At 38.7% G+C, this 15,941-nt stretch overlaps 1 protein-coding gene across 1 annotated transcript in view; it reads right to left on the reverse strand.

Moving 5' to 3' along the window:
- CATSPERB (cation channel sperm associated auxiliary subunit beta) overlaps positions 1-15,941 on the reverse strand; it is a 157,398-nt gene that overhangs the window by 81,188 nt on the left and 60,269 nt on the right. The window contains exon 16 of the mRNA XM_012555631.1: positions 8,812-9,002. Coding sequence (XP_012411085.1) covers positions 8,812-9,002 — 191 coding nt within the window. The remainder of the gene's footprint in view (positions 1-8,811; positions 9,003-15,941) is intronic.

Genomic DNA, 15,941 nt, shown 5'->3' on the forward strand with positions numbered 1-15,941 from the left:
TCTTCATCAGTAAGTGCTTCAGGTCCTCTTCACTTTCAGCAAGCAAAGTTGTGTCATGTGCATATTGCAGATTGTTAATGAGTCTTCCTCCAATCCTGATGCCTCATTCCTATTCATATAGTCCAGCTTCTCAGATTATTTGCTCAGCATATAGATTGAATAAGTATGGTGAAAGGATACAACCCTGATGCATGCCTTTCCTGACTTTAAACCATGCAGTATGCCTTTGTTTTGTTTGAACGACTGCTTCTTGATCTTTGTACAAGTCTGACTATAGGCTGTGTTTTAGGATGTACAACATGTCCTTGGTGATTCTGTTTCTGCAACTGAAACCCTTCTTGTGCTTTGATGTTATCTCCTGAGAAATTAACATAACAATGACCTATGTAAACTGAAAAGTTTCATAGGCACTTGTGTCAGATGTAAGAATGAGGTAAGAATGATGGAGCCAACAAGCATTCTCAGGAAGCAAAAGGTCAGTATGTAAACCATTTGTTCATGGGAAGAATGTGTCAAGACATAAACAAGCTGTTCCCAGGAAAAAATGTGTTCATGACTGCAATCATTATAATCGAACCGGCTGTCACCACTCACATAGGTGGTAACTCACTCCCTCCTAGCCAAGTGGCCAAACTTTACATTTCAAACGACTTCAAGCTGAAGCTGATCTTACCTATAATCAATTATTAACCCTCTACCTATCCTTTGTTCTCTACGTATATAGACCCTTCTCCTTGTTTGAAGGGTTCATTGCTTTGTATTTTTACCTAGCATTGCCTAGCTCAAGCTGTATTATTCCTCCATAAAACTCTTTCTTTCACTCCTAAAAGAGTGTGGGATTTTCTTCTTTGACATTTCTGGAGTCAGAAGCAGGACTTGCAATGTGCGTTATCTTTGATGATCCCTGGGGCATCTAGACACGGGCACAGTACCTGCTGAGCTGCTTTGGGCTCTGTGCTTCTGCAAATTCTTGGGAATCATTTAAGGTAAAAAAAAACTCTTGAATCCAAGCTCAGCTCCCTTGTGTTGATAGCTCTTTGAGTTTTATTTTGGTTCTTGTATGTAAAAGTTTGTTTTGTTGTTACTGTCAGTATAAAGTGAGGAATGCTATGTCTAAAGGAGAGTTGGAGCTACCTCCTGGGACTCCTGCTCACTATATGAACAAACGTTATGGTCCCTTATGGTGCATGTTCTTGTCTGTCTGGCATAGCCTCACTTGAGACAGTTTGGAAAATCAGTGGTCACTTTGGGGTTCTTTTAATCTAAGTTAGCTTTTCTGTGCAGTAAATTAGAGAACTGACGCTCTTGTTTAAACAGTCCCAGTGGGGCGCCTATTTTGATTGGTATATTGAGGTCTCTGAAAGACATCAAGACAGTAAAATTGCTTCCCTGCAGGACACTGTCTCCAAATTAACTAAGTAGAATAAAGAAAAACCAGCAAATAAACCCTTGCCTGAAATGCCCTTTAAAATTCACCCCAGCAGTAATGCTGAAGATTCCCCTCATATCACATTTGCCATGTGGACAAACTCAGAATTTTATGTAGCACTGTGAAATATTTTCCTAAACTCCATGAAAACCCCAACCAAACTCATTGTTGTTGAGTCAATTCCTACTCATAGTGACCCCTACCCCTATACATTTTCTGAAGAATTTAAAATCCTTGTTGAAGTCTACCTGCTTGGGATCCCCGACTTACATTAACTTGTTCACATGATTACTGGCCCAGGGGAAGCCCAATTATGGCTAGAACAGGCAGAATGGAAAAACTCCAAGGACAGTTTAGACTTAAATATTGATGAAACGGCCACTGAGTTGTTGGAAGACTCTTGGAACGTGAGTGAAAAATTGCTAGAGGCTATCCCAAAGGCTTTTCTCCTCTAATTAATTGGACTAAAATTCACTCTAATAAACAAAATAAAGATGAAAGTGTTTATGATTATCAGAGTTGACTGCTCCAAAAGTTTTCTAAACACTGGCCTTTCTTTGACTACATTTGGTGCATCTGGAGCTTCTCTGCTGTTTTCACATCCAGTCTTAAACCTGAGATCTCATCCTTAGTTAAGTGACATTGATTAGACTGGGAGACAGTTCCTATTGTTGAACTAACCAACTTAGCCTACAAACTTTCCCAGAATCTCAAAGCTGAAAGAGCTTCTAATACTAATAAATTAATAGTCCTTCATTTGCAGCAATTACAATCTTCAAATCAAAAGAAAAATGCAAAACCTCCCAATGGCACAAAGATGGGTATTTTTCATTATTGTAAAAAACACAGCCATTGGACAAATAAATGCTATAAGTTAAAAAAAATAAACAGAAAGACTGACATGGCCCCTCTTAAAAACAAAACAAAACAAAAAAACACCCTACAATCTGATTCAGAATGAAGGGGCTCTGGGGACAAAACACGGACTTTTCCTGTGGTGGCTCTTAATCCACAGGGAGAAACTACTTAACTTATTAACAGAGAAACTTGCTTATTTTTAAGTGACACTGGATCCACGCTATCTGCTATTAACCCCACTTGTTCACAAAAGCCCCTGCCCCAGAGTACCAAAACCTCAAAATTAGTGGGAGTCACCAATCAGGGACAAATGTTGATTCATTTCCATCCTGTTCCAATATATCTTGGACTTACTGAAAATTTACACCATTTTTTGCTCAGTTCTGATATCCCTATCAATCTACTGGGAAGAGATCTTTTATCCAAATGGAATTGCTATTTACAATTTAATGAAAAGGGGGAAATATTATTGAGTCTGCCTGATAACCCTAGGTGAACAGAGACAGGCTCTAAATTAGACAACATTCAAGAATAAGAAGCCATTTGCTATATGCAAGCCCTTGTCATGCTTCTTCAAAATTCAGCTCAGCCTAGTCCTCTCCCTTTTGACATCTTTTCCCTAGTTTCTAAAACCTTATGGGCTACCACATCTACCGATGTAGGTCAAGCTTTGTCAGCTGAGCCAACTAAAATTAAAATAATTTTATCTAAACCTCTGTCCCAAATTCCCCAGCATCCACCCAAACAAGAAGCAAAAGAAGGACTAGCTTCCATCATACAACATTTCCTTTCCAGAGGTGTAGTTTTCCCTTGTACTAGCCCTTGTAATACTCCTGCTCTTCAAGTTTAAAAAAAAACAACAACAATAAGGGCTGGAGATCTGTTCAAGATTTGTGTGCAATCAACTGTATTGTTATTCCTAGATTTCCAGTAGTCCCTAATCCTCATTTATTACTTTCCAATGTCCCTTCAGATGCAACTTATTTTATGATTGTAGATCTTTGCAGCACCTTTTTCAGTATTCCTGTGCATTCTGAAATTCAACAATTTATCTGGACTATAATGCCCCATGGATTTACTGAATCTCCCACCTATTCTTCTCAGTTTCTGCATGTGGATTTGCAGCCCTTACAGTTTACAAACAAATCCACATTGCTGCAATATGTTGATTATTTGCTAGTTTGCTCAACCTCCCAGCAGGCCTGCCTTGATGACAGTGTAGCTTTTTTAAAACATCTGACTGCTGGTGGACATAAGGTTTCCAAAGAAAAATTATAATTATCTCAGCCTTCTGTTAAATATTTGGGTCATCTAATTTCTGTAGAAGGCATCTCTATTGATCCTAAATGGAAAGAAACTATTCTTGTCTTTCCTATACCTGAAACAAAGAAACAGCTGCTGGGGTTTCTAGGACTCTGCAGCTATTTTTGAACCTAGATTCCCATTTTTTCTTTCTTGGCTCAACTTTTACACAAATATTGAACAGCCTCTGAGCTGGATTCACTCCAAATTACACCAGAAGATTGAGAGGCCATAGCTCAATTAAAAGGGGCTTTAATGAACATGGCTGCTCTAGGTTTTTCTAATTACCACCTAGAATTTTCCTTACTTGTACATGAAGTATCTGGAAATGCTTTAGGCATACTAACTCAAAAACATGGAAGACAACAAAGACCTATAGTTTATTAGAGCCTGTGGCTTGACCCTGTAGCAAGGAGATACCCTCTCTGCTTTACAGCTGTGGCTGCTACTGCCAGACTAGTGGAAACTACAAAAGATGTGGGGCTAGGAAAATTTTCAGATGTCTATGTGCCCCAGGCTGTGTCTGTCTAACTTAATTCTGCCTTGACACAACATCTTTCTGCCAGCAGGCTCACCTCCTATGAAGTTCTCCTCCTGGCTGCATCTAACATTAGACTACACTCTGACCTGTTTAAATCCAGCTACTCTTTCTGCAACTAATGAGAACAACTATCCTACACATGATTGTCTAAACTTGATTGAGCAACTTTTTTTTTTAATATATGTATTTTTTTATTGTACTTTAGATGAAGGTTTACAGAACAAATAGTTTCTCATTAAACATACAGTACACACATTGTTTTATGACATTGGTTAACAACCCCACGACATGTCAACACTTCCCCTTCTCGACCTTGGAGGACCTTCTTTTTATTTATTTTTTGGTGAAAATATACGTAGCCAAAGTTACACCATTTCAAAAGTTTCTACATGTACAATTCAGTGACATTGATTACATTCTTCCAGTTGTGCTACTATTCTCACTATCCTTTTCCAAAGTATTCCATCATCATTATCTTCAACTCACTGCTCCCTAAGATTCTCATCAAACCTTTTGAGTTGCTGTTGTCAATTTGATCTTTGGTACCTTAGATGAAGGTTTGCAGAACAAATAGTTTCTCATTAAACAGTTAGTATGCATATTGCCCTATGACAATGGTTAACAACCCCATGACATGTCAACACTGTCTCTTCTCAAACCTGGGTTCCCTATCACCAGCTTTCTTGTCCCTTCCTGCCTACTAGTCCTTGTCCCTGGGCGGCTGTACCTCATTTAGTCCTGTTTTGTTATATGAGGCTGTCCAGTCCCTGGCTGAATGGTGAACTTCGGGAGTGACTTCACCATTGAGCTAAAAGGGTGTCCTGGGGCCATACTCTCGGGGTTTCTCCAGTCTGTCAGGCCACTAAATCTGGTGTTTTTTTTTTTTTTTTTTTTTTTTTTGTGAGTTAGAATTTTGTTCTACATCCTTTTCCAGCTCTGTCCAGGACCCTCTATTGTGATCCTGGTCAGAGCAGTCTGTGGTGGTAGCTGGGCACCATCTAGCTGTACTGGACTCAGTCTGGTGGAGGCCTTGGTAGCTGTTGTTCATTAGTTCTTTGGATGAATCTTTTCCTTGTATCCTGTTCTCTTCATTCTCCCTTGCTCCCGAAGGGGTGAGAACAGTGGAGTATCTTAGATGGCTGTGACTGAGCAACTTTTAACCCCTTGGAAAGACTTAAAAGAGACCCCTTCAACTAATCCTGGTTTAGTTTTGTTTATGGATGGTTAATATTTAAAACCTAATCCTGCTAGTCCTCAGTATCAGGCGGGATATGCTGTTATGACTTCTACCGAAGTCCTTGAAAGTCTGGTCCCTGAAGTCACTACAGTTCAACAAGCTGAATTAGCTGCCGTCACTAGAGCTTGTACAATTGCTTCATGAAAATCTGTTAATATTGTTACAGACATTAGATATTGTTTTGGAATTGTACATGATTTTGGCATGCTATGGAAACACAGAGGATTTTTAACCTCTTACATAAATGCCATAAAAAATGGTGCTTTAGTAGTGGACCTTCTAGGTGCTCCATTATTCCTCTCTGAAATTGCTGATAAAAATACAAGCTCACCAACCAAAAGGAGTACCCCAAACTGAAGAAATTAGAGGAAATAATCTTGCTGATATGGCAGCCAAAAAAGCAGCTTCTCAAGTTATTTCTGCACTTATAATAAGTAAAGGGACTTCCCAAATTTGTCTATTGATTACTCCCACCTTCATGAATTAACTTTAGGAAAATTTTTAAAACACCAACAATCAGCCCAAACATACGAAATTAAGGCATGGAAAAAGCAGGCTGTTACCAAGATTCTGCCGCTAAATTGTGGACTGGGCCTAATCAGAAAACTGTCTTACCCAATTTTCTGCATGTTTCTATGATGTGAGCCTCACATGACGGTTCCCACATAGGATGACATAAAATTACTCAGATTTTAAAACAATATTGGTGGAGAAAATTTTTCAAGGCTGCTGAACATGCCCTATTGCCACCCACTGCCCTATTTACCCTCACTACAATCCCAGAAAACACTTTAAAGACCTACCTGGACAATACCCTTTACCTCCTGGGCTTATGCTTGAATGGCAGCTAGATTTTATTCAGCTTCCACCCTCAAATGGTTATAAGTATGTATTAGTAATGATGTGCAGATTTTCACATTGGGTAGAAGCCTTCCCCTGCCATTGTACTACTGCAGACTTTGTAGCAAAGAAACTTCTCAAAAACATCATATCCACCTGGGAAGCACCAAAAACGCTTTGTAGTGACCAGGGAACTCATTTCATCAGCCGTGTCATCCAAGAACTGTGTCAAGTTTTCCCATTTATCAAATGCTACATTGTCCCTATCATCTTTATTCTTCTGGTCTAGTAGAGAGAACTAATGGAAAATAAATACCCAAACAGACAAGCTTTGTGAAACTTTAAATTTCTCCTGGGCTAAAGTCTTTCCCTTAGTTCTTTTAAATCTGAGATCCACACCATTTGGATCTTACAAACTTATCCCCTATGAAATAATTACTGGGAGGCCCATGGTCCTTCCTTATATTGCCTGCACTGACCCTAACATTGTTCAACCTGAATTACTGAAGTATTGCCAGTCTTTAATCCAATATTCCAAAGAATATCTTTCAAAGGTTAGAGAAGCCTTTGACAAACAGAAACTAGACCTCAAAGTCTGCCTGACATCATCCTAGGAGAATATGTATATTGGAAGAGGCACCAACTAAAAGACTCATTAGAACTTTGTTGGAAGGGACTATACTTAGTCCTCCTCACCAATCCATGTGCAAATTAGAGGGAATAAAACCTTGGATCCATTTGTCACAGTTAAAAAAGGCTAAGACTCCTCTTTTTATTAGCCAACCCACTGGAGAATTGAAGGTTACATATAAATGCCCTGGTAGCCAGAAGCAGACAACATCTGAGGCAGAATACTGACCCAAGACCCTGGACCAGGCCTGAAAATGCACTTCTTTTTCTTTTTACCTTTGTTACGGTCATGCCTCTACTAATGTTTTCCCGTATTGGGCAGATGCTTGTGCTCACCACTTTAAAAGGTTTAATTGTTGGATATGTGCTACCCTCCCAACCTCAAGTCAGTCTGGCCTTCCCTGGTTGGTCTCTCCTGTATAGGGATCTGATTGGGTTGCTCTTGATCTATGGATACAAGAACGACGGAGAAATAGTTCATTACTGCAGGTAATTACTATTACTAAGTTTTCCTCTTTTCGGATTTGAATGAAATCCAGGCCGTAACTTAACCTTTAGTCTTAACACAACCTTTACTTTACTAAATAAAGTCACCCAAGAAGAGCTAGCTAAAGAATCTTCCAAACCCATAAACAGTACTTTTCTTACTGTAGGTCCATATCAACAACTATTGGATGGTTTCATCTGGTTAATTTCCCAAAGGGGTGGCTAAGTCAGGTTGCTCTTCTTTGCTGGGAACAATCTAACTACACCCATACGAATAACCCTGTCATCACCAGACCTATGGGATGGCTTCCAATGTCTGAACATGCATCAATTATAACATTACAAGCTACTGATTGGTTCGCCACCGAATGGCTATGAAGCTCAGGTATCTATTGAGCAGTCTCTAACACACCTTTTGGCTATATGGAACCAACTTTTGGCCCTGGCTCCCACCAGGCTGGATTGGAAGATGCACTCTGGGCCTGAGCTGGACTCAAGGATGTATTTTAACTGAACTCCCTCTACCAGCTAATGTACCCATATTAAGAGCTTGATGGTCTTGATAAGTGTTTCTTTGGATTGATCATCTAGTGGCAGTATTCTTGCCTCTAGTAGGACTTGAAGATGTTATGGCCCATGTAGAAACATTAACCAAATATATACAAAAGGTCAGGATATAAACCATTTGTTCATAGGAAGAATGTGTCAAGATGTAAACAGTTTGTTTCCAGGAAAAATGTGTTCATGACTGCAATCATGTATAATGTAACCAGATGGCGCCACTCATCTAGTGGTAACTCACTCTCTCCTAGCCAAGTGGTCAACCTTTACATTTCAAAGGACTTCAAGATGAAGCTGATCTTATCTATAATCAATCCTTAACCCTCTACTTTTCCTGTGTTTTCTATGTATAGACCCCTCTCTCTGCTTGAATGGCAGAGTGCTTTGTATTTTTACTTAGAGCTGCCCAGCTTGAGCTGTATCATTCTTCAATAAAACTCTTTCTTTCACTCCTAACAGACTGTGGGATTTTCTTCTTTGACACCTATATAACCCGCTTTCACTATCCCCTATTTGAAGAGCCTTCCAGATACTCGAGTTGACATTGCCCGATTTGAACTGTATCTACTCACAATAAAAATATTCTCTTACACTAATTTTTGGTGTTTCTCTAAGCATTTAGATTTTTGATAGGCCAAATCCATATAAACTTCCTCTCCTGGGCACTGTTCAAGACAAAATAACCTCATAGGGATAAATGATAGGCTACTACTGATGAAATATCAGTAAATTTACAGCTAGGTTTTACTATATTAGAAAAGAATAATTCCTCCAAGAACCTAAGTATATATAGATTTCTGTAGACTGCTGGCTGGACTAAAATTTGAAATCTACTGCTCCTGATAAATGAGCATGAATTGTCTTCCCAAAGGATAATTTTTTCATTGTTTTCTAGCCCTCATAGAAGTATTATATTATTACACTTACTTTGTAAATTAAGAGTAAGTTTATAGGAGAAATTTCCAAAATCAGTAATGAAAAGGGAACTAGATGAAGAAGAGCTGTTTCTCATTCTTTCTATTGCAAAAGGATCTATAATTTCTGTAATAATTGAAGACAAAAATCCTTTAAGATTGTTATGTTGCAATACCTTTCTTATGTAAGCTGATCCAGTTTTCCTAAAAACAAACCAACAAACATTAAGTAATTTGAATTAAATGTTAAACAGCAGCTTAAATGAGCAAGTTTATGAACAGATAATTTCCAAACAAAATATATCACAAATGACTAACAAATGAACATTTGATCAACAGTTGTTCAACCTCATTAGTAATCAATGAAATGACAATTACAATAATGGGATACCATCTTACATCTATCAAATTAGCAAAGATTTTTAAATGATAGAGTTCAGTAGTGGTGAGAATTCATTGGAGATAGGGCACTCACCCACTGCTGATGGAATTGTAAACTGGTATGAACTTCCTAGAAGGCGATTTGACATTATGCATTAAGAGCTCTAAAATTTTTTTCCTTCTGATTCCATATGCCAACTGGTAGGGCTCTAGCCTAAGGAAATAACTTGAAACATGGGGAGGGGAGGGGGAAGTTTTCTACACAAAGATGTTCATCACAGCATTATGGTAAATGTTAGAAGTAAGAAATGCCCAACAATAGGAATATTAAGTAAATGATAATACACGATCTACTTCGACAAAAGGTAACTATTAAAATGATGTTTACAAAGAGTTTATATTTACATAAGGAAAATGATCATATTAAAATGTTTAAGTAAAAAAAGCAAGGTGAAAAATGTTAAAATGAATATAAAAATGACTAAATGGTAATTCATCAAAGTGTTAAGTCATGATTTTATTTTCTTTTTTATAATTGCCTGTCTTTTTTTTTTTCCCTAAGAGCCCTGGTGGTGCTGTAGTTAAAACACTCAGCTGCTAACCAAAAGCTTGGTGGTTTGAACCCACCAGCGGCTCTGCAAGACAAAGATGTGGCAGTGTGCTTCCATAAAGATTACAGTCTTGGTAACCCAATAGGGCAGTTCTACTCTGTCCTGTAGGGTCGCTATGAGTAGGAATCAACTCAACGGCAGGGGGTTTGGTCTTTTTTTCTAAATTTTACTTATTTTGTTGTTGTTGAGAACATACACAGCAAAACATACCCCAATTCAATAATTTCTACATGTACAATTCAGTGACATTGATTCCATTCAAGTTGGGCAACCATTCCCATCCTCCTTTTCTGAGTTGTTCCTCCCCCGTTAATATAAACTCACTGCCCCCTGAGATTCCTATCTAATCCTTCGAGTTGCTGTTCTCAATTTGATCCCATACAGATAGTTCTTAAAAGAGCACAACGTTCAAGGCAGACATTCTTTACTAGTTAAGCTAAACTATTGTTTGGTTTTAAGAAGACTTCAGGGGATATTTTTGGTCTAAGATAAATGTCTTTTAAGAAATTTCTACAATGGGCATGTATTAATTTTATAATCAAGAAAAAAATCTGTTTTGAAAGTGTTTACAAGGCATCAATTAAATTGGGAAAGTACTGATACTTCCGAATTAGCCACTTTAGCCTATAAATTAAACCAAACTATGGAACAGCAAAAGAAAGAGGCTGAGAAAAAAAACAAAGAAAACAAAGAAGAATAATGGCTCTCCAATTGCAGCAATTAACGAAACCTGTGGGAGTAAAGCCAAAGCAAGGGAATTCTCCCACCAATAATACTGCTCCCACGGTCTGTAACTATTGCAAGAAACCTGGTCACTAAAATGGATCGTTTTAAGCTTAAGAATAAACAAAAGGGGACTCCTTCAGCGCCGCTTTTAGAAAAATCAATGTGACAATGCTCTGGGGAGCAGAGGCTTTGGCAGTAGTCCCCTTGTCCCAATGGGGAGAAACAATGCTCCAAGTAAATGGGGAGCCTTGTACCTTCCTTGTAGACATGGATGTGACACTCTCGGCAATCAACCTACGAGTTTGCAAAGGCCTCTTCCCCAGAGTACCCAGACTTCTTGTGTCATAGGGGTTTCCAACGAATTCCAACCCATTACTAAGTGATGGTACTCCTGTAAATTTGTTAGGGCGTGACTTTCTTTCCAAATGGAAATGCCATATTCAGTGTACAGACACAGGGGATATATTACTCAATTTCCCTGACGCTGAAAATGAAGATAATACCCAGATGCCTGAGACAGAAGAAACTCTTTATTACAAGGTCTTTTGGTACTGGAGGGCAAGGACACCCTGCCCCTAGAAAAAGAGACTCAAATTCTTAATCAAATACCATTGCAGCTATGGACTTCCTTGTTGACTGATGTCATCTGCATTCTATTGGCTGAACCTATTAAAGTCCAAATAGACCCCACTAAGCCCTTATCTAAAGTAGCTCAATACCCTTTCAAACCTGAAGCAAAGGAAGGACTGAAACCTATCATCCAAGATTTTTTAGAAAAGAGGTTCATTGTTCTATGTACTAGCTCTTGTAATATCCCAGTATTTCCTGTCAGAAAACCTAATAACCACGGTTGGTGATATGTACAAGATCTTAGAGCTATTAACCACATTTTTATCCCTCAAACCCCTGTTGTTCCAAATCCATATTTGCTATTAGCCCAGATTTTACCAGATACTGCATGGTTTATGGTCATTGACCTGTATAGTGTTTTTTTTTTTTTTTTCTTTCCAGTATTCCATGTCATCCAGACAGCCAATTTTTGTTTACCTTTACATGGGATAATCAACAATATTCTTGGACCGTCATGCCCCAAGGGTTCACTGAGAGCCCCATCTACTTTTCCCAGATTTTACATGCTGACTTGTTGCCTTTATAGTTTGAACATAAATCTGTGTTATTCCAGTATGTTAATGATCTCTTAGTCTGTTCTAACACTAAGAAAGCAAACATAAAGGATAAAAAAAAAAAAAAAAAAACCTGTTGTCGTCAAGTTAATTCTGACTCATAGAGCCCCTATAGGACAGAGTAGAACTGCCCCATAGAGTTTTCAAGGAGCACCTGGTGGATTCGAACTGCCAACCTTTTGGTTAGCAGCTGTAGCACTTAACCACTATGCCACCAGGGTTTCCTAATATGCAGGATAGTCTTCTGTTATTACATCATCTGGCTGTTAGAGGGCATAAGGCATCCAGGGAAAAATTATAGTTTGTCCTACAAGTAAAATACTTTGGTATTTAATACCAGCCGAAGGAATCTCAATTGACCCAAAATGAAAAGAAGCTATCTTTTCCTACCCTATACCTATGATAAAGAAACAGTTTAGGGGATTTTCAGGATTGTGCGGATATCATAGAGCTTGGATACTAAATTTCTCTCTATTAGCACAACCTCTTTATGTATATCTTAAGGGTAATATCTCTGAACCTTTCAAGCTGTCTATGGAAGCTGTGCAAGCTATAACTAAATTAAAAGAATCTCTAACTCACACTCCAGCTCTTGGATTCCCTAACTATTCTTTTGATTTCTCTCTTTTCCTTTCTGAAAGACAAGGGAATGCCTTAGGAGTCTTAACTCAGAAGTATGGAGACAGACAGAGACCTTTAGGGTACTACAGTATACAATTAGATTCAGTAGCCGGAACTTATCTTCCATGTCTTCCAGGGGTTGCAGCCACTGCCAAATTAGTAGAAACAATAGCTGACGCAGTATTGGGAAGTAATCTAGATGTATATGTTCTACATGCAGTTTCTGCCATCTCAAATTCTGCTCTAACCCAACACCTTTCTGCTGGCTAACTTCATACGAAGCTTTCTTTCTAGGTACCCCTAATCTTAGATAACACACCAGTGGGGACTTAAATCCAGGTACCCTTACGTCTGATCCCAATGATAATGACATTGATCATGACTGTTTTGATTTAACAGATCAACTTTATCTCCTAGAATATATTGCAAGAAATTCCACTCTCCAACCCTTCACTTGTGCTGTTTGTAGATGGCTCCTACCTAAAACCTGTAGCTTCTGGTTCTAGGTATCAAGGAGGATACACTGTCACTACTGCAGTAGATGTATTGGAAAATGGACCCTTGCCTGAGGTAACCTCCGCCCAACAAGCTGAGCTTATAGCCTTAACGAGAGCATGTAAGTTGGCACAAGCCCAGGTGGTAAATATATACACGGATTCTCGATAGTCTTATGGAATAATTTTTTATTTTGGATGTTATGGAAACAGATGGGATTTTTAACTTCCTCAGGAAAACCCATAAAGAATGGTACTTTAGTGGCCTATTTGCTGGAAGCTACTTTATTACCTTCTGAAATAGCAGTAATAAAAATACAAGCTCATCAACCCAAACGGGGCCCCTAAACAGAGGAAGTAAAGAGAAATAGATTGGCTGACAAAGCTGCTAAACTGGTTGCTCAGACCCCCATTCAGCAATATTTAGTCTCAACAACTAAGCAAAATAGGAGCTCAACTAATTTTAAGGAAATTAGCACAGGCTTCCCAAAAATTCAAGACTGAAGAATTAGAGGTCTTCCCCTTCCTCCTGTTAACCCTCAATCACCATTCATAACTTACCCACGTTTTCAAATAATAAAACAACATCAGCAGTTAGCTCCAGAAGAAGAGGTACTTAGTGGGGTCTCAAGAGAGTGTTATCTAGACACCACCACCCAATTAGGGATGGAGCCTGGAAACCGACCAGTAATATCTCAAAGTCTCTATCTAATATTATTATTAACTTGTTTATTTGAAATTGAATCTGTATGGGAGGAAGATCTTATTGCCTTTCTAGATCAAAGTTTCTGGGGCAATTTTAAGGCAGCAGCCCATTATCTAAGTGGGCTAGTGTCAGAATTTAGATAAGTGCCAATGGCTGGAGGAACTGAAAATAAAAGCTATACCCCCGTACTTGTTTTTTGGATGGGATCAATGCCAGACTTGTTATAATGGACAAAATACTCCCTTACCTCAACCTCGGATCAAGGATCCAGGAAAGGGGGGAAGTAAAATGGCATAGTCTGTCATTACATCAAAAAGCTGCTCCTTCCTCTGAACAAGATCAATGGAAAGCTGAAGGATGTCAGATAAAACCAGCAAACAGGATTGTGGGTGGAACCAAATAATCAGTATGTGCTCCCTAAGGATTTACAGATCCTGGTAGCTACTAGTTTTCATTTAAGAGATCATTTAGGATGAGATAGGACAGTACAAAGAGTGAAGAAATACTACCGGGGTCACTTTTGGAGGGCTCAGATAAGGTAGTCAGACAACGCCCAAAGTGTGCTGAATTTAATTCAGCAAAGCACTCAGACACCCTGCTGGCAGGTACTTTTTTCCTACCGGACCTATATTTGAATGGCAACTGGATTGTATTCAGTTAACTCCCTCACAAGGATACAAATAGATATTGGTCATGATTTGTAGATATTCTCATTGGGTAGAGGTTTTTCTTTGTAGGAATGCCACTGCCACCTTTGTGGCAAAGAAGCTTTTAGAAACTATATTTCCTACTTGGGATACTCCAGGAATTCTCTGTAGTGATCAAGGAACTCATTTTACTGGGCAAGTAGTAACTGCTATGTGCAAAATTTTTCCTATCCTTCAGCACTTGCACTGTCCATATCATTCCCCAATCCTCAGAACTGGTAGAAAGAACCAAAGACATTGTAAAGAGCAAATTAACTAAATTAACTTCTTCATTAGGACTGGCTTGGCCTCAAGCTCTTCCCCTGGTGTTAATGAATTTAAGATCAACTCCCTTTGGTCCTAACAAGCTAACCCCTTTTGAAATTATAACTGGCCACCCTATGGCTTTGCCTTATGGGGTTAACAATATTGAGTCAAATCTCTACTAATCTGTTAAAATATTATCAAGGATTAGTTCAGTGTGCTAAACATCATGCTTACTAGCTGCAACATGCATAGCAAACAAGCACACCTGTTTCCAATTCTTCAAATTATAAACCTGAACCAGGAGATGATGCGTATTGAAAATGTCACCTAATTAAGGACTCTCTTGAACCTCGGTGGAAAGGACCTTATTTAGTTCTGTTAACTAATGATTGGATTGTGCTGCTAAATTACAGGGAGTAAAGTCGTGGATCTATCCCAGCTGAAGAAAACCAAAGTTCCTAAAAGGTTATTGAACCAGCAGGAGGACTAAAACTGAAGTTTAAACGCTTCCCGCACACCACCACCGATCATCCTCCACCAAAGGTTGAACCTTCCCTCCAACCTATACCAGAAAATTCAGTTGGCTGAATTAGTAGAACTTACATTAACTTACTTTATTTTCTATTGCAGTCATTGTATATTGAAAATGAGAGTGTTAAACACATTAAGTTGAAGTTTGTGGTTTATTCTGTTTAATCACAGTAATAATCCTGATAGTCTCTACAGTTTATCCATTGTCTGTTATTCATCTATATTAGTATGGGTTTAATTAAGATAACTCTAATCTCCATATCTATCTTAACTTTAGCCTGGGAAGAAAATGCATTTGTAAAATTAGCTCAATCATTTGCTGGTGCAGGGAATTTAACTGATTGTTGGATATGTCATCATAATCTTAAATCTCTACAAGACAATTCAGATCCTTTAGCTTCTCCAATGTTAAACTATCATGTTATCCCTTCACCAACAACAAATTCTGGCTTTGCCCCAAAATGAGCAATAAGGGTTAAATTGTGGCATCCCCCTAACATGCCATTTCATCCAAGTATTGCTTGCTTCAGTCTCACAGGTATATAATGCCTAGTTACAGATTGTAAAGGAGCAAAGGCAGTTAACTCCCAAGTTCCCTATGTACAGGAAGGAGAATTAGGACTATATTTTATTGAATACTATCCTGAATCACCTAGGTATTATAATCATTGTTTTTAGGATTGTTTGTTGTTGTTAGGTGCTGTAGAGTCAATTCTGATTGATATTAACCCTAGGCACAACAGAACGAAACACTGCCCTGTCCTGCGCCATCCTCACAATTGTTGCTATGCCGGAGCCCACTGTTGCCACTACTGTGTCAATCGATCTCACTGAGGGTCTTCCTCTTCTTCGCCGACCCTCTACCAAGCATGTTGTCCTTCTCCAGGGACTGATCCCTCCTTATAACATGTCCAAAGTATGTGAGGCGTACTCTCA

Source organism: Trichechus manatus, unplaced genomic scaffold (assembly GCF_000243295.1).
Source record: "Trichechus manatus latirostris isolate Lorelei unplaced genomic scaffold, TriManLat1.0 scaffold00045, whole genome shotgun sequence".
NCBI classification, from domain to species: Eukaryota; Metazoa; Chordata; class Mammalia; order Sirenia; family Trichechidae; genus Trichechus; species Trichechus manatus.